The following is a 19,840-nucleotide window of genomic DNA, read 5'->3' as shown; positions in this document are numbered from 1 at the left end:
TTTTATATATTAATATATTTTATCTCAAAATTTGATAGAAAAAAGCGTTAAATCAAACGATTCAAATTGGATTACGTGTCCACCATCTTGTTCAAAGCCCTGGAGACTTGATATATATTTCGATAAAGACACACCACAGATAACAAATATAACATTTTCTGCTGATCCTTCTATAAGTAATTATATTAGAAGCGAGAACGAAGAACAAAGTCCAATATATAGTGTACATTTTAATGGCGATATAAAGGACTAATTAAAGAAGAAAATTCATATCTCATGTGATAAAAAAAAATATATTCAAGAAAAAACAAGTAAAACGTAAAGTTTTATCACGTATTCCACCATGTATTATCAGAGACATAGAAGAAAAACAATTATCATCGAAAGAAGAGCGACAGATTAGTACAAAAGAAAAACCGATTTCAGCATCAATTTCACATGATCCATCACCACGTATTTTACCTTTAGTTTTACCTCGAGTTCTATCGCATGTTTCAACGTGTGTTTCACCGCGGGCTCCATTACATATTTCACCGCCTGTTTCGCCACGTTTGCTACTCCGTACTCCACCACCTGTTCCACCGCGTGTTCCACCGCGTACTCCACCGCGTGTTCCACCGCGTACTCTACCGCATATTTCATCGCGTACTCCACCGCGTACTCCACCGCGTGTTCCACCGCGTGTTCCACCGCGTACTCCACCGCATGTTTCATCGCGTACTCCACCGCGTACTCCACCGCGTGTTCCACCGCGTGTTCCACCGCGTACTCCACCGCGTACTCCACCGCATGTTTCACCGCGTACTCCACCGCGTGTTCCACCGCGTACTCCACCGCGTACTCCACCGCGTGTTTCACCGCGTGTTTCACCGCGTGTTTCACCCCATGTTTCACCGCGTGTTCCACCGCTTATTTTACCACATATTTCACCGCGTGTACCATCGCATACTCCGTCTGTTTCACCGCGTCTTTTACGCCCACGTATTCCGCAACGTCTTTCCTTATCAACTAGCGACTCATCAACTTCGATGCTAAATTCACATATTCTAAAACGTATACCTCAGTGCATTTCATATGCTGCACCAAGTAAATCAGAAAAGTTAAAACGAAAAATTAATGGTGAAGATGAAGATGTAACATCGCTATGTAAAAGAGAAAAATTAATTTCGAAAGAACGAAGAAAATACAGACAGATGACGAAATCTGAAGATGAAGAGTCAGGAACTTTGAATTATATCAAGTTATATAAAACCAACAAGGCAAATGACGATGAAATGATCGTCGTTAAACATATCATTACCATAGAACAAGTATGTGTAAAAAAGAAAAAAGATTTAAATAAGAAAAATCTTTTAAACAAAAGAAAATGCTATTATAATAAATATGTAAAAACATTCAATGATTATAAAAACCAAGAAGATTTTTCCTTGTGTGAAATAAATTCAAAAGTTCCAGTATTACAAAATGGTAATATTTTACGATCACAAGTATTTATAATATATGGGCAACAAGTGACCGTAATAAATACTTGTGCATTTGATGCTTGTATGCAATCATTATTAGTTGCATATCGTGACTCAGTTTCTTATAAGAATTATGTAGATTTCACTCCGAATAAGATTTTGAATTTTATAAAACTGATGTCTGTAGTTGGTACAACACCAGATCTTTATAAAGAGAGAGCTATAATATTGAGCACTTTATTTCCTATAAAAAATGGAATAATAAACTGTGTCACTAACATCACTCAACTAATTAAACAATTATTGCCCAATACAGTGTCATATAAGATATTGCAACAATGCTCAATTTGCGATTGGAAAGATCAAAGAGAAATTGTTGTACTTGAAATTAATATCAGATTGTTATTCAAATACGGTATAGTAAATTTACAAAAGGCTGTCACTGAAGCAGTCATACCTGCAATACAAAAATGTAGTCAATGTAATAACGAAAATGTATGCACAACTTTTAGAACAGGCGCCCATCTCTTTATAGATATTCAAATGTTACAATGGTCTAATTTTGCTTACAAAAACAATTATCCTGTTAGGTCTAAAACGATCCTTCTTTCAGAAATTCCATTGAATATCATTTTCTTAAATTCTAATTATAAATTAGTTTCATGCATTGAATATGTCGATAAATTTAGTGATGATATCGATGAATACAGCAGTAATAAAACCGGGCACTATGTCGCTTATTGCCATCGAAAAACAAGAAATTGGGAAATGTATGATGATTTAAAAAGATATATAAACATTTGCAGCACTATATCTGGTAAAGCGTTCTTGCGACAAAGAAAAATAACATTATTGATTTTTATTAAGCAAGACTAATATTTGGCAAATTCTTTAGAAATCAATCATGCCATGATTAATCATTTTAACCATTATTAAACACTTTGCGATCATAAAAGTGATCACTCTCGGATTGTCTAGCATCTTGGATACAAGACTTAATAAGAATCGATGTTTTCGCTGAACACGGATATATTGTGCTCCAATGATATAAGTAGAAATTTATAGAACAAATATGAACTCATAATATCCAGAGAAAGAACAATAAATTCTATACTGATGTATATAAGATATAGATTTTCCCGCCAATAATGTCGATGCTCCAATTATCTTTATTATATCATGTACATAAATCGTACGGCTCTTAATAAACGATTTTGCAACGAAAAAATGTTATTAATTTGGAGTTAGATGAGCTCATTGTTTATGTTTAAAATAGTACGATCGTTTATAATTACTGTCTCTTTTGCTAATTTTCATTATTTTTTATATTGTAATACATGTTTTGTATTGTAATAAAATATGTAAAATTTGTCTTATAAGACATATTGTTTTTACATATTGTTTTTAATTATCTTAATTTATTTTTACATAAATCATTAAAGCATTAAAAATTACTACAAAGATTTATATTTATATTAATGCATTTTCCAAAATAAAACTTCTCTTGTATGTAGCATTTAAATGATGATTTTGCAATTATTTAACAGAAGATTCAGATGATGAATTCTAGATCAAACAATTAACGCGAACAGGGCATGATGTTAAACATTTGTGTTTATATTTAATGAGACAAATAAGTCTCAAATGAAGTTGCAGCACTGTACAAATGCTAAAATTTTTTCCCATTTTAGAAGATACATTTGTAAATATTTGTACCATCCCGGCAAACATGATGACGACTAAAAACGTCTTAATACATTAAAACATCTTTAGACGTCATCATGTTTGCTGGGATATTAATCTTATGAAATATGTAAACAAAAATTGATTGTAATAGTAATTGATTGTAATAGTAATTGTAATAGTGATATATTTAAATCACAAAATATTACAAACTTCTAATGACAAAGATATATTTTTTATTAACTAATGGTATTTTTTCGAATAGCAGGTTTGACCGATCCGGGAGCGATTTAATGACCTCTCATTGAACAATCATAGCCGTTCCTCTAAAGAATAGAATGCTATGATTTTAGTCAAAGATATTAATTATTCTTTCGGATCGGTCAAACCTGCTACACTCGAAAATGCTATAAGAAATGAACAGGTAATATAAAAATTTGATATTTTTGCAGGTGTGATCAGAAATGCACGCCTCTGTGAAGGATCAAAATTTTATATGTATTTTTTAAAATAAATGTAATATATCCATATAATTGCAAGTCACAAATTTCATGCAAGATTATGTCATATAATTTTATAAATGTATTCCTATCGGGGCGTAAACTTCTAGATGACAAAATATTATATATTTAAAAGGAATTGTGATTTTTGCTTTCCATCTGAATTGCTTGATGAATTCTGCAATAAATAAAATTAATCATATTTATCAAAATTTTTCAATTTTTCTTCATTTAAAAAAAATAATTTATTTATCTCGATTATCGCAATAATTTATTTAAAGTTCAATAAACATTTTATTTTCACTATCTGAAACTTCGCGATATATATGTATATGAATATATATAATTATAGTATAATTTCCAATTTTGGCTGATTAAATATTTCAATTTATTTTATCTAGAATGACTCAATCTGATACTGAAATGTTCTTTGATATACATATCTTTTTTCACTTTTCTTCTTACTTGTTCAATCATAAAGAAATAATGTCAAAAAATAATTTAACATAAATTGTTCCTTCCTGACGAAATAAAGTGAATAATGTTCACGAAATATTATAATCATAAAGAATATTATAATATTATACAGGGTGTATATGAATTGATGCACTAAACTATAGGAGCGTATTCTAGAGGCCAAAATAAGACATTTTTTTCTTATGAACATTCTTATAGACATGGGTCCGCAAAGGAACCCCTTTCCGAGCTAAAATTCGAAAATGTGTGCTTGGTAAATTAATGTTTTCATGATATACATTTTTATTTTTTCATTTTAGTGGCTTACTTTACTTCATAATTTACTGTGCTTTACCAAATTTCAACCTTCTGCCATTTTTTTTCTGAAATACAGCCAATTTTCAATTTTTGTTCGCCAAAACTTTAGGGGCCTTTAGCTCGGAGGGAGGTTCATTTGCGGACCCACGTTCATAGGAAAAAAAGTTTCATTTTGACCTCTAGAATACGCTCCTAAAGTTTAGTGCATCATTTCAGATACACCCTGTATATTATAATATTATATTTAATTATACGCTCTATAAGCTCTAACCCGGAAGCCAAATCTAGTTTATTGATTTTAAGTATATTTCAACTTACATTTTTTCTAAACATTGTATTAAATATGTCGATATATAGTCTATGGAAACAGCAGTACGATTTTGTAGGTTCTCCTCCAATTCTTGAATTGCAATTCGCAATTTGGCTTCTATTGTAGCAATTATGTATACTTTTTTTGAATGCGAGATCGTGGGCGATTGAGGAATATTGATATAGTAGCTTCCATCTTTCCATGCAGCCTATGTGGCATCACTATGCAATCGACCACGCCTTCAGTTAGCGGAAAAGTTTGAATCACAGAAGCGTTCAATAATTTTGCAAGGTTCTTAACTTTTTCCGGAATGCCTTGATTTTCTGAATATCTTGTGCTAAACATAATAGGTCCTGATCATTGACATCTGAATAGATAGACGGAGCTTTTAAAAGGGGTAACTGATAAATGCAGTAAGGGGGGAGTGCATGAACTTCGGTTAATTCCGTCAACGTTCGACTATATTTGGCACAATTTGACAATACATGACATCATTGATTCCATTGACATCATTGATTCTAAACTAGATTTTCACAGAAATGTTTAAAAAGTGCTTATTTAGAGAAAATCGCTAACGCCGCTAAATATAAAAATAATATGAAAATATAGAATAATATTAAATAATATATAAAATATACATATATATATATATATACATATATATATATATATAATATTATGTATATATATTATTCAATAAATAAATAAACAAAGAAATAAATATATATATATTATATATTAAACAATATTAAATATATTAATATTTAAGATTTCAAATGTAACTTTAGTAGAAACATTACTGAATCATTGTATAAATTGCAGCAACATTAAGATATATCTGTTTTTAAAAATAATTCAATATTCAAAACATTAAATCATAATAAATGTTTAAATAGAAGACATTTGCTTTTCTACTGTATTATTGTAAATATTATTGAATGTGAAGATTTTAATGTTTCTGTAATTTTATATAATGATGCAGTGTTTTACAATAGATTGGCAATATTGCAATCTTTTAATAAAATTATTCAGCAATTTTTGTATGCTGTATGGATTTATTATTTTAAACTATAGCTAAAAATAAAAACCTTTCTAACATATTTTATAATATAATTTTATATATTTATAGAATTTAACGGAATATGATAAAGAACATATCCAAAATTAATAATTAATATGAAAATATGAAAATATATACATAATATTATTTTAATACATTTTACCTATTATTATTAGAAATTGATTTTCTAAAGATCTTGTTCGACTTTCCACGCATCGTTTTTTTTCTTTGCTTAAATGGTATTGTTTTCTTATCACGTCTGAAAATATTTTCTTTTTTTTGGTTAGGTGAATATGCTCTGTATCTCGGCATTGGTTAATTGGTATTGTTAATACTAGATAATCATTCAAATTTTAAAATTATCTTGTAATGTCCAGAATTTATTCATTTTATATTGTATATATCATATAAAATATATTATTATATAAAATAATACATATAATAAAATGTTGTACACTTGTAAAATATAAAATTTGACAATTTGATAGGTAACAAATGACAATACAGTTCATTTTGGGTGCGTTCCGTTTCACGCATTGAACACATTATCGCATTAACTAACGTTCCGTTTCCTTCAATACGGTTTCCATGCGCGCATCAAAAAGTGATATGACGTCATAGTTCGCCATATTTTTTCCGCATTAACTTCACATCGTGTGCCTCTACCTCAGAGTAGAAGCAGTCAATGCAGAGTTAATGCGCTGGCATTTTACATGCAATGCTAATATCGCGCATTGCAAAACGGAACAACTTTAATGCGATGTACAATGACGTCATTCCTGCGCATTCAAAATGAGCTGAATGCGAGAAACGGAACGCACCCTTTATTTGTATCATTTGTTCTTTTTAGCTAAAGTAGTGCTGCACTGGAACCACACTGAACTAAATTTAATAGTGCTGAATTGTATTACATCGCTATAGAGGCAGAAAAGAAAACGCTGTGCAGTAACCAAAACAGCTCATGGAAATATTTAAAATGTAGAAATATTAGAATCTTCTGATGAAGAAATCTTTTAATCACTTTTATTTATATACTGTGTGGGATTTATTTTTAAACTCTCCGTGAAAATAATTGATGATTCCTACAAATTACTAAAGTTATAAACTGGATTATTATCCTTCAAAGATATTCGTTCACCTATGAAAGAACACATAAATATATATTTTTTTTCTTCTTGTAAAAATGTATTTAATTTTTATTATTAATTTATTCTTACCTGCCCAATAACATAATGGTGGTAAAATTCTACGGCCTCTTGAACTAATAGCGGTATTCAATAAATCCAATGAAATTTTATTTTTATTGGCATTGTGTGCGTCATCTAAAAAGTTTCAAAAAACAAAAAATTTTGTAATATATAAACAATAATTGATAGATAATAAATTTTTATTGTTTATTTTATTTTTAATTCATGTCTAATTGTGATTTAAACCATATATCTGTTTTTCTAACGTTTCTTTAGTTTTTTTAACATCTTTTCGGTTCTAACATCTCTTTTTTTATTATCCTTTATTGTTATCTGGAAAATAGTATTTTTCTTTGTTTGCTGTGAGAGCGAGGAATTTCCCATGTTATTGTTACGCGAAAAATTAAAATATATTCTATGTATTTGATGCGTAGTTGTTCCTCTGCGACATTGTGGACAAGTTTTCGATCTGCAAGAATAAATTATAGAAACATAGATGTATTTCATAATTTATTTTTATTAAAAATATATATACAAGTGACTAGCAATAACAATTACCTCCATATATATATATATATATATATATATATGGGGAATTCTTTTTTAAATCAGCCACCCCCCTGCCCATTTCAATTTTGGGGAAAAAAATTTTTTTAGCACACGAAAAAATTTGTCAAGAAGTCTAGTTTTTGATGCCGTTATGTGTTTAAAAAAAAAAAATTTTCTAACCTCAAAAAAACTGTCTAAAGTGAGGCATCTCGCAAAAAAATGCCATTTTTTAGTCAAAAATGATCGAAAAAATTATAATTCGTCAATAATTTTGACCAAATTACTCATTAAAAGTATTTTGGGGGTCGCTGAACAAGAATCCGATGTCAGATTTCAAATTCAAGATGGCGGATCCAAGATGGCGGACAGTATTTTTCTTACTGTTGACCAATTTCTACTAAATTCTGTATGTAGGGGTTTTTGGGATCGCTGATTACGATTCCGAATTCGAATTTCAAATTCAAGATGTCTGATTCAAGATGGCGGACCTTAATTTCAAATTCCAGATTGCGGATCCAAAATGGTGGACAGATATTTTCTTATTATTGGCTGATTTCTACAAAATTTTGTAAACGGAAGTTTTTGAGGTCTCTGATAACGAATTTGAGCTCAGGTTCCAAATTCAAGATGGCGGATCCAAGACGGCGGACATTACTTTTTTAAAAACAGACATTTATGTCCACCATCTTGGGTCCGCCATCTTGAATTTTGTAAATCAGACCTTCGTAATCAGTGACCTCAAAACCCCCCGCGTACCATATTTGATGAAAATCGGATGACTTTCAAAATTTTCATTCGCCATCTTGGATCTGCCATCTTGAATTGAAACCTGAGCTCAAATTCGTTATCAGAGACCTCAAAAACTTCCGTTTACAAAATTTTGTAGAAATCAGCCAATAATAAGAAAATATCTGTCCACCATTTTGGATCCGCAATCTGGAATTTGAAATTAAGGTCCGCCATCTTGGATCAGACATCTTGAATTTGAAATTCGAATTCGGAATCGTAATCAGCGATCCCAAAAACCCCTACATACAGAATTTAGTAGAAATCGGTCAACAGTAAGAAAAATAATGTCCGCCATCTTGGATCCGCCATCTTGAATTTGAAATCTGACATCGGATTCTTGTTCAGCGACACCAAAATACTTTTAATGAGTAATTTGGTCAAAATTATTGACGAATTATAATTTTTTCGATCATTTTTGACTAAAAAATGGCATTTTTTTGCGAGATGCCTCACTTTAGACAGTTTTTTTGAGGTTAGAAAATTTTTTTTTTTAAACACATAACGGTATCAAAAACTAGACTTCTTGACAAATTTTTTCGTGTGCTAAAAAAATTTCTTTCCCCAAAATTGAAATGGGCAGGGGGGATAATTTAAAAAAGAATTACCCATATATATATATATATATACATATACAAGATTTACCAAAAGTGTGGAAACCCCTTAATATTTTGAACAATACGCATTTAAAAAAAAATGTTTCATACAAAAGTTATAGGGTTTTATGTGGCGCATTACACAGCAACATTGTTATGACCTCGAATAGCGTTGTCAAGGTTATGTGAAGGTCACCTCCAACTTTTTAAATGGGACACTCTATATGCTTTTGCATATACTTGTAGCTTATCTCGAGAGCTTTCCAAAACACTAAAATTAAGTTAGTTTTCATTAAGTACTTTCCGAGTTAATTGCGAATTACATATTTTTTCTTAAAAATAACTATGTTTTTTCTTTACACCAATTGATTCCTCTCATTATTTGTAAATAAAAGAATTAAGGTAGGATAATCGAAAAATGAATATTTTACCAGATATTTTATGGTTTATGTAAAATTAAGAAATGATTTCAAGCCTCATAACTTCACATAACCTTGATAACGCTATTCGAGGTCATAATAATGTTGCTGTGTAATGCGCCACATAAAAAAACCCTATAACTTTTGTATGAAACATTTTTTTTTAAATGCGTATTTTTGGAAGTATTAAGGGGGTTTTCCACACTTTTGGTAGTAGGTATACAAGGAGAGTAACCCAGGTCCTCTCAGGGGGGGTGTAGCGCGAGGGGATCTCAGCGGCGCGGGGGAATGACGTCACGCAGGATGGAGGGGGTTTTCGGTGGCGCGGGGGAATGACGTCACGCGGGACGGAGGGGATTTCGTAGGCGCGGGGGCTGCGGGGCGGGGCGGGGGACGCTTGGGGACGTGTTGGATGTTTTATGACAAGTATAAACAATCATAAACCGATGTCCGATTGATAACAACAGTATTTGAAGAGGATTGGTTATTAGGGCCAGAATTATTTTCCATATTTTTTCTAGGAAGAATTGCAACGTATCAGCGCGCCGATGTTCGGCTGCTTTGTACCCTTGCCGCGCGTGTGAGAGAGAACGATAATATCGCGTGCGAAAGAGAGAGAACGATAGCGAGACTTATAATTAGCGCAAAGAATGGGAAAAGGGTAGTGCAAGGGAGAGGTGCGTAAATAATTATACATTTTTCTTTTTGAAATATAAATTTATTTAAAAAAAATGTGTATGTACATGTGAGTATTACAAATTGTGTGTATGTGTGTGTGTGTGTGTGTACTTAATATTAAAATTATATAAAATTTAAAAATTGATATAATATAGAAATAAAAAAAAATGATGAATATAAAATAGGCCGTCGGGCTATGTTGGGGAAGCCGTTTCTGAAAACATATGCATTTCATTAGTTTAAATTATTTAATAATTTATTTTAAGATACTTTTGATATATAATAAATTAAAAGATACTTACAATGTTATCCATGACTAATCTATTTTAATTTGTGCAAATAGGGCACATGTTGCAGGGCAATATTTGATTCAAACATTTTCTGCACTCTTTGCATGACATATTATCCATATTGCCACAAGCTATGGTTCTATGTTCCCGAACAGATCTAGCTTCTAGAAACATATACGATAGTTCAAGAAAGCATTCAGTACAATATTTCAATCCATTTTCCATATAGTAATATGAAATGCAACATATCTTTGTTGCTTCGTTGAATGTTATTATTTTAGGTATGATTAAATTTCGCTGTTTCTTTTGTAACAGTTCATCAAGAGTATCGTCACTATTGTTACTATCGTAATCACTGTCCTTCTCCAAGGGTTCTATATCAGATCCATCATCTTCCATCTCTCTCCTCTCTCTCTCCTCTCTCTATCTCCATCCTCTCCGCCACAACTGGTTATAAAAAGTTTTTTATACCCTTATATATTTTTTTTATAACTTTATGTCATAAACTTATATTTTGAGATATTTCGGGGTCCGACCTTTTCGAGCAATCTGTGAATCATAGCGAGATAACAACACATTTTCAACCCTAGGTTTAGTTACAAAAAAATTTTTTCTTTTGTGCCTCCAACAATCTCTAAAAGTTTGTTGGTTGAATATAAGAAGAATTGAAGCGCATCAGATCATAGTACGTGATTTGAAAGCGCATCGACACGTCGGTATAGTAAAAGTATAGTCAAAAAGTATAGTGTTCTGTCAGAAAGTATAGTGTTCTATCAGAAAGTGTGATAATATATATATATATATATATATATATATATATATATATATATATATATAGAGAGAGAGAGAGAGAGAGAGAGAAAAAATGACGTGTAATAAAAATTTGATATCAAGATGTGTAAAGTTGGCTGCGAATTTATCTCCAAAGATAAATTTCGCGAGCTACATTTCCAAATTAACGGAAACAAGTGAACATAATTATAGTGTATTTTCGAGTTTCGCATGTGCCTGCTCCGATACAATGCTTGCAATTTTATATAAATTGAGGCATTTCGACGGCGACGAGAAATTGCTAAATATTGCCGGCGAATTAATTAGTGCACGAAGAGCCTTGAGAGAAGATGAGAAATATGAAGAAGAGGAAAATGTAGATGGACATGTAACCTACCTACTCCAAAACTACAGCAGGATCCAGTCGGCGGGTAATTATTTTTACTCATTTTATTTACTTTTACTTTCGATGTAAAAATATAAAAAATCGCGATTATAAAGTTAAATATTTAATTACTAATTAATCGCAGGAAACAATAATCCCGCGAGAACAGCGATGGTGCGACCTTCGCGTAGACGCCGCGCTGAGGAAGAACCCGAGGCAGGTCCTTCACGTAAGTTTGCACGTAATAAAAACGCGTGCTAATTTTTCTCTGATAGATTGTTCGGTAGTAATAAAAATAATAATTAATACTAATTAAAATATTCTACATTTCAGGAAGATCGCGATTACTCGAGGAAAATCCGGCGATTCCCGTTGTCGTTCTTGACGATGACGACGGTGAGGAAAACATGGACGATGACAATGCCGACATCGCATACGTGGTCAGCAGCCCCGATAGCGAAGTGTTCTCGCCAAGTAAGATGATGTTGATGTAAAATATATATTAAAACGAAAATCCGAATATAAAAGTATTTTTAAAACTTTTTTTAATTTCTATAATATTAAATATTCAAATCTTAAAATATTATTAGAATTTCTGCGAGAGATGGAGGAGCGCGAGAGAGTGGAGATTAATGAAGAAGAGACAGAGGAGAGCAGGGAAGCAGAAGAAGAAGTGCAGGAAGAGGAAGAAGTGATAGTGGTAGAAGAAGAAGAAGAAGAAGAGACAGAGAGAGAGAGAGGAAGAAGAGGGGGATGAAGAAGAAGAGGAAAATGTAAAGTACAAGACAATTTTTGAGAAAGGTTACACGCCAAATTGAACAACCGTAGTGTTTAAAATTATCTTGTATTTGCTAACGCGTACCGAGTCACCTTACTTTGAATTTCGCCGGACCCGCGATATTTACACGGTTGTACACTGTAGCCAAGAGTCTTTCAGCGATCGCAGGGGTAACGTCGACGGGACGCATACCGATCGTTCGATGCTTGCGCGCGTTGTAATCCGATACGAGTCGCGGCAACGCGCTGATCCACTTGTAAGATCCGTTCAGCGTAAACATCTTCCACATGTCGTTTTTCAGTGTGCGATTGAATCGCTCAACGATCGATGCCTTCAATACTGAATATGTAGAATAGTGATTGATGTCATGTTTCCGCATGAGCCGTTGCACGTCAGCGTTATAAAATTCCTTCCCCATATCAGTCTGTAAGTTTTTCGGATATCTTTTGCTATTTCGAATTATCTCAGCGATAACATCAGCTGTCTCGCTTCCGCCTTTACTCTTGAGTGGTGCGGCCCACGCGTGCTTGCTCAACGCATCGATGACTGTGAGTATGTAGTGGTAACCTCTGTTGAAACGAGAGTACGGACGCATCTCGACAATGTCAGCTTGCCACAGGTCACGTATCAGCCGTTTCTGAGCCGTTTCTGCCCCGTTCGATAGCCGTTTCTGACCCGTTCGATAGCCGTTCGTTGCCGTTCCTGCCCCGTTTGTTGCTGTTCGATAGCCGTTCCTGTCCCGTTCGTTGCCGTTCGATAGCTGTTCGCAGCCGTTTGTTGCCGTAATTAGCCCGTATATATATATATATATATATATATATATATATATATATATATATATACAGGGCGATCCTGAAAAACGTTATGTCTTTAAAATGACGTATTCCTGACACCATTCTAAGACAATTTTTCCTTTACCAAAATTTGATTTGAAGCGTAGATTTTGAATTATGAGCAAAAATAGTTAGTAAATCACGCGTCGGGTACGGAAGGCAGGCAGGAGCGGCGCGGCGTGCCGCGAGCGCGGGCGCAGCTGACCGCCCGACGGGTGATTATCACCGCATGAGTCGCTAACTATTTTATCTTATAACATAAAATTATGCTTTAAATAAAATTTTGGTAAAGAAGAAAATGTCTTAGAATTACGTCAGAAATACGTGTTCCTTAAAATAACGTTATTTTAATAATGAAAAGTTGTTCCGGATCGCCGGCCGTCCGACATTGCAATCAGCTGATTGCTACACGCGATGTGTGTATGGCGGAGTGTGTGCGTAAGAGAGAGAGAGAGAAAGAGAGAGAGAGGGAGGGTAGGAGGGACAGACATTCATACACACGCACGCACTTTTTTCTCGCTCTCTTTCTCTCTTTTACGCAACACTCATACACTCTCTCATTCAGTCTCTCACTCACACTCTCTCGGTCACTCACTCACTCACTCACCTGCTTACTCACTTGCTCACTCACCTTGTAGCAGCGTAGCGAATCTTCATGCTATGTATTGTTGTTATCTGCTGCACGGTTATGATTGCTAGAGATGCGCGACACATCGAAATTTTTTCGATTATTAGTCTCACACTCGATTGACACAATACAGATTACACGATAACGAGTTTACTGTTTATTCACTCACTATTGATTTATCGATATCAAAAATTACTTTCAAAGAAACGCGAATGCAAACAGCACATGACTCGACGCGAAGCGACGGATCGCGGAGACTGCGCGACCACAAGAGTTATGTTGCCAGAAATGCGACACGCGACATCTAACAAACGACTTGCGCGTGGCGCGTGATTGACGCGAGATAAGACGAATGTAATTAAAATTACATTATTCTTGCGATTGACTTAAATCTTCGCATCGTGAATGCAATAATTTCGAAAACGTAATAACATACAACACATGCTTTTTAAAATAATAATTATTTATTATAATTAGAAATAGTTATTATTTATAATAAATAATTAATTTTTTAAGTATGTTATTATACGTTTCATGTTTTCTACCGCATTCGCAATGCGAAGGTTTTAGCCGATCGTTCGTCTTATCTCGCGTCAATCACGCGCCACGCGCAAGTCGTTTGTTAGATGTCGCGTGTCGCGTTTCTGGCAACATAACTCTTGTGGTCGCGCAGTCTCCGCGGTCCGTCGCTTCGCGTCGAGTCATGTGCTGTTTGCATTCGCGTTTCTTTGAAAGTAATTTTTGATATCGATAAATCAATAGTGAGTGAATAAACAGTAAACTCGTTATCGTGTAATATGTATTGTGTCAATCAAATGTGAGACTAATAATCGAAAAAATTTCGATGTGTCGCGCATCTCTAGCAATCATAACCGTGCAGCAGATAACAACAATACATAGCATGAAGATTCGCTACGCTGCTACAAGGTGAGTGAGCAAGTGAGTAAGCAGGTGAGTGAGTGAGTGAGTGACCGAGAGAGTGTGAGTGAGAGACTGAATGAGAGAGTGTATGAGTGTTGCGTAAAAGAGAGAAAGAGAGCGAGAAAAAAAGTGCGTGCGTGTGTATGAATGTCTGTCCCTCCTACCCTCCCTCTCTCTTTCTTTCTCTCTCTCTCTCTTACGCACACACTCCGCCATACACACATCGCGTGTAGCAATCAGCTGATTGCAACGTCGGACGGCCGGCGATCCGGAACAACTTTTCATTATTAAAATAACGTTATTTTAAGGAACACGTATTTCTGACGTAATTCTAAGACATTTTCTTCTTTACCAAAATTTTATTTAAAGCATAATTTTATGTTATAAGATAAAATAGTTAGCGACTCATGCGGTGATAATCACCCGTCGGGCGGTCAGCTGCACCCGCGCTCGCGGCACGCCGCGCCGCTCCTGCCTGCCTTCCGTACCCGACGCGTGATTTACTAACTATTTTTGCTCATAATTCAAAAACTACGCTTCAAATCAAATTTTGGTAAAGGAAAAATTGTCTTAGAATGGTGTCAGGAATACGTCATTTTAAAGACATAACGTTTTTCAGGATCGCCCTGTATATATATATATACAGGGTGACCCATTTTAACTTAGGCAGCCAAATAACTCGAAAAATAAGCAAGATAGAGAAAAATGTTTTAGCCAAAAGTTGTATGGTTTCGAGGGGGCCATAAGATGGTATCATTGGTTTGACCTTGAAGAGTCATTTGAAGGTCACGTGAAGGTCACTTCAATTTTTTTAAATGGAACATCCTATATATTTTTGTACATTCTTGTAGCTCATCTCGAGAGCTTTCCAAAACACTATAATTAAGTACATTTTCGTTAAGTACTTTTTGAGTTATGAGGCTTGAAATAATTTCTTAATTTTACATAAACCGTAAAATATCTTGTAAAATATTCATTTTTCGATTACCTTACCTTAATAGTTTTATGTACAAAATAATGAGAGGAATCAATTGGTGTAAAGAAAACACATAGTTGTTTCGAAGAAAAAATATGTAATTTGCAATTAACAATTCCATATTTTTTCTTAAAAACAACTATGTGTTTTCTTTACACCAATTGATTCCTCTCATTATTTTGTACATAAAAGTATTAAGGTAAGATAATCGAAAAATGAATATTTTACAAGATATTTTACGGTTTATGTAAAATTAAGAAATTATTTCAAGCATCATAACTCAAAAAGTACTTAACGGAAAGGTACTTAATTATAGTGTTTTGGAAAGCTCTCGAGATGAGCTACAAGAATGTACAAAAATATATAGGATGTTCCATTTAAAAAAATTGAAGTGACCTTCACGTGACCTTCAAATGACTCTTCAAGGTCAAACCAATGATACCATCTTATGGCCCCCTCGAAACCATACAACTTTTGTCTAAAACATTTTTCTCTATCTTGCTTATTTTTCGAGTTATTTGGCTGCCTAAGTTAAAATGGGTCACCCTGTATATATCCTCTTCCTAATAGTATAAGACAGCCTGTCATGAATAAGTAGCAAGAATTCCAAGTCCTAGCAGCTGAAAATGACAATCAAATAATATTTGGCCGTATGAAAAAATTTATTTAACATAAATACTAAAAACATCAATCTATACAAAAACCTATTATCATTATAAAAATTTTAATTAATCAAAACTAATATACTAAAAAGGTATAATATTTCACAAATGTATATAACCATATAGGAATGAGGAAACTCAAATAGTAAAATAAGTATGATGAATCAAATATTAATACATTAAATTTTAACAATAAATATATTAAATTAAATAATAACTACAAAAGGGAAAAATTTCAGTATGAATAAAATTTTTATACAACCTTTTCTGCATGCAGAATAATAAGTCACCCTATAAACATAGCCTCACTCGGTTGTCCACCGGGTGTCTCAATATCTTCATCACCTAACGAACACCCTATACAGAAAAATAAAATATATTCATTAGTAAAATTTCCTTAGAAATACATTTCAACAATAACCTACACGTGAATCCATATTCAAAAATACATTACTCAATTACAAATATAAAATTTATATATATATATATATATATATATATATATATATATATTTGAATATACTTGCCAAATGAATTTCAAACAAAGAATTACGGATGTTCTCCGTAGCAGCCTTGTTAAATATTTAAAAGAGGCTCATTTCGTACACACATTATCCATGAAAAATCCATAGGCTTGTGCCTTTCCAGTTATATGTATATACATATACATATATAAAAACCTACATAAAGGAAAATCACATTTTAATAAATCAATTAATAGTAAATAATAACGCCAACAATACTTACTAAGCCTCCTCTAACATATAATAAAGCATAATCGAATGGTTAAACCGATCGAGATTTATACGCGAGACCTCAATAGGTAGTACGTGAAAGTGAGAGACCGCACTATCGGTCGGCCCGCGCGAGCGAAAGAGACAGCGCTATACGTAATCCCGTATGCAAGAATTAATGAGAATTAAATCGCGAAACAAGCTCGGACCGACTTGTCACCCTTGTTATTAGTATATATGTATAATTATTAATAAAAATAACAAGATGAGTTGGGCATACAAAATTTGTAGTCATAAAAAACATGCAATATAGTTTTATATACTTTAAGTATATATATATATATTATCCAGGGAATATCCGTTAGCTTAAGGGCTTTAATTATTCATACAAACATATGTACTCTAGCAACCTAAATACAATAATTTTCTTTCTTTATTAATAACAAACCTAAAACTATAGGTAAATGCGAATAAAATATGATTTTATATGCGTGAATTAATAAGTCAGTCAGGTGGACAAGGCTAAAGATGTGCGGTGCGTTATCTATTGACACGCGTCGACGTATCTTATATCCCTTGATACTTACGACGTTCATGCATTAGACTTCAGACCAAGAAGACTTGGAAATAATATTCTTTTAAAGTCAAAGCGTGGAATAGACTTCAGACCGACCTTTTGCTTTAACCATTAACGCGCATGGTTATTAATAAATATACATTGCAATGTTTTTATTAAATTATTAAGTTGTAAATCGTAAGAGAATACGTAACACATATACATACGAAATTTAAAAGGCGAATTATAAGAACAATATAACTGACAATAAAAAATAAATTTAATGAAGGAAATAAGATATGTTAAATTATATTAAAGGGATTAGAACAAAATTGAAATCCAACAAATATACAATCTTATAAAATTTAGTAAAACACAATTTTATTCGTACTAATAATTAAGCTAAATTATAAATCTTCTTATATATGCCAAAGGCTAAGGCTAAGCCGAACGCAGTGCGTTATCGGTTGGCGCGTGTCAATAATCTTATCTTCCACTATGTCTCAACATACGCGCCCGAGCCTAAAGACAAAGAGGACTCGAGAATAATCGAATATTATAAGAAGCACTTTCTATTGCGAGCGTAATATTCATAAAATTATAAAATTGTTAAAAGAATATATATATACATATATATGTATATACAGGGTGACCCATTTTAACTTAGGCAGCCAAATAACTCGAAAAATAAGCAAGATAGAGAAAAATGTTTTAGACAAAAGTTGTATGGTTTCGAGGGGGCCATAAGATGGTATTATTGGTTTGACCTTGAAGAGTCATTTGAAGGTCACGTGAAGGTCACTTCAATTTTTTTAAATGGAATACCCTATATATTTTTGTACATTCTTGTAGCTTATTTCGAGAGCTTTCCAAAACACTATAATTAAGTACCTTTCCGTTAAGTACTTTTTGAGTTATGATGCTTGAAATAATTTCTTAATTTTACATAAACCGTAAAATATCTTGTAAAATATTCATTTTTCGATTATCTTACCTTAATACTTTTATGTACAAAATAATGAGAGGAATCAATTGGTGTAAAGAAAACACATAGTTGTTTTTAAGAAAAAATATGGAATTGTTAATTGCAAATTACATATTTTTTCTTCGAAACAACTATGTGTTTTCTTTACACCAATTGATTCCTCTCATTATTTTGTACATAAAACTATTAAGGTAAGGTAATCGAAAAATGAATATTTTACAAGATATTTTACGGTTTATGTAAAATTAAGAAATTATTTCAAGCCTCATAACTCAAAAAGTACTTAACGAAAATGTACTTAATTATAGTGTTTTGGAAAGCTCTCGAGATGAGCTACAAGAATGTACAAAAATATATAGGATGTTCCATTTAAAAAAATTGAAGTGACCTTCACGTGACCTTCAAATGACTCTTCAAGGTCAAACCAATGATACCTTCTTATGGCCCCCTCGAAACCATACAACTTTTGTCTAAAACATTTTTCTCTATCTTGCTTATTTTTCGAGTTATTTGGCTGCCTAAGTTAAAATGGGTCACCCTGTATATATATATATATACAGGGAGATTCTAAATAACTTTATGCTTTTGCAACAACATAATCTTGACCGAATTCTAAGACGATATTTTCTTTGGCAAAATTTCGTTCGAAGCTTAGTTTTTGAATTATTAAAGGAAGTAGTTAACGTATGACGGGTCGAATACAAGAGGCAGGCAAGGGTGACGCGATTCACCGTCAGACGCGGGTGCTTACGCGGGGCGCCTGCTGCGATCAGCTGGTCGCTATACACATAAATACACACATGCGAACCAGAGCTGCCAGATCCGAGACGCAAGCAACCGGCAACCGTGAGTGGAGGGGGTAACGGGCATGTGAACGTGAGCGTACGTGTGACCTCGCCGAAGCGCCGAGCTCACACGTACGCTCACGCTCACATGCCCGTTACCCCCTCCACTCACGGTTGCCGGTTGCTTGCGTCTCGGATCTGGCAGCTCTGATGCAAACACATACATTCTCTCTCTGTCTGTCTGTCTCCCTCTCTCACCCCCTCTCCCCCCTCTCTCGCTCATTCGCTCTCACTTTTTTTTTACGAGAGAGAGGAAAATGCATTTTATGCATACCCACCGGTCGATCCAATGAGTTATGTGGGACTCGAGTACCAAGTCGAATTACCAACTCCGTACTCCCTACCACTAAAAACCCCTCTCTTTTGACGAATTTCCTTTGGCACACTGTCTCTCTGACTTCCCAAGATCTGTTTTCACATAACGTCAAAAAATAGTTATTATTACCTTGTTCGATGACTTTTGATGTATTG

General features: G+C 33.5%; 2 protein-coding genes across 6 annotated transcripts in view; one reads left to right on the top strand and one right to left on the bottom strand.

Annotated features, from left to right (window-relative positions):
- Positions 1-257: 257 nt before the first annotated feature.
- LOC145969708 (uncharacterized) lies at positions 258-2,761 on the top strand (the record flags this gene model as incomplete). The annotated part of the gene is made up of 1 exon (XM_083095903.1): positions 258-2,761. A coding segment is annotated over one exon (2,082 nt), but the record flags the coding sequence as incomplete, so codon positions are not given.
- A 598-nt stretch (positions 2,762-3,359) lies between these two features.
- The window catches only part of LOC145970096 (uncharacterized), a 96,063-nt gene continuing 79,582 nt past the window's right edge, over positions 3,360-19,840 (bottom strand). The window contains exons 9-13 of one of the 5 annotated variants that reach the window (XM_083096565.1): positions 7,244-7,446; positions 7,008-7,112; positions 5,954-6,928; positions 4,739-5,067; positions 3,360-3,824 (exon numbers count right to left, since the gene is read on the bottom strand). The gene's annotated coding sequence lies outside the window, so the exon portion shown is untranslated. The other 4 variants (XR_014438319.1, XR_014438322.1, XR_014438321.1 and 1 more) reach the window with 4 other exon arrangements.

The sequence above is a fragment of the Camponotus vicinus genome, unplaced genomic scaffold (genome assembly GCF_025532165.1).
Source record: "Camponotus vicinus isolate PSW18456_S1 unplaced genomic scaffold, iyCamVici1.0 SCAF_4, whole genome shotgun sequence".
NCBI lineage: Eukaryota > Metazoa > Arthropoda > Insecta > Hymenoptera > Formicidae > Camponotus > Camponotus vicinus.
This window is presented reverse-complemented; position numbering and strand designations above follow the sequence as displayed.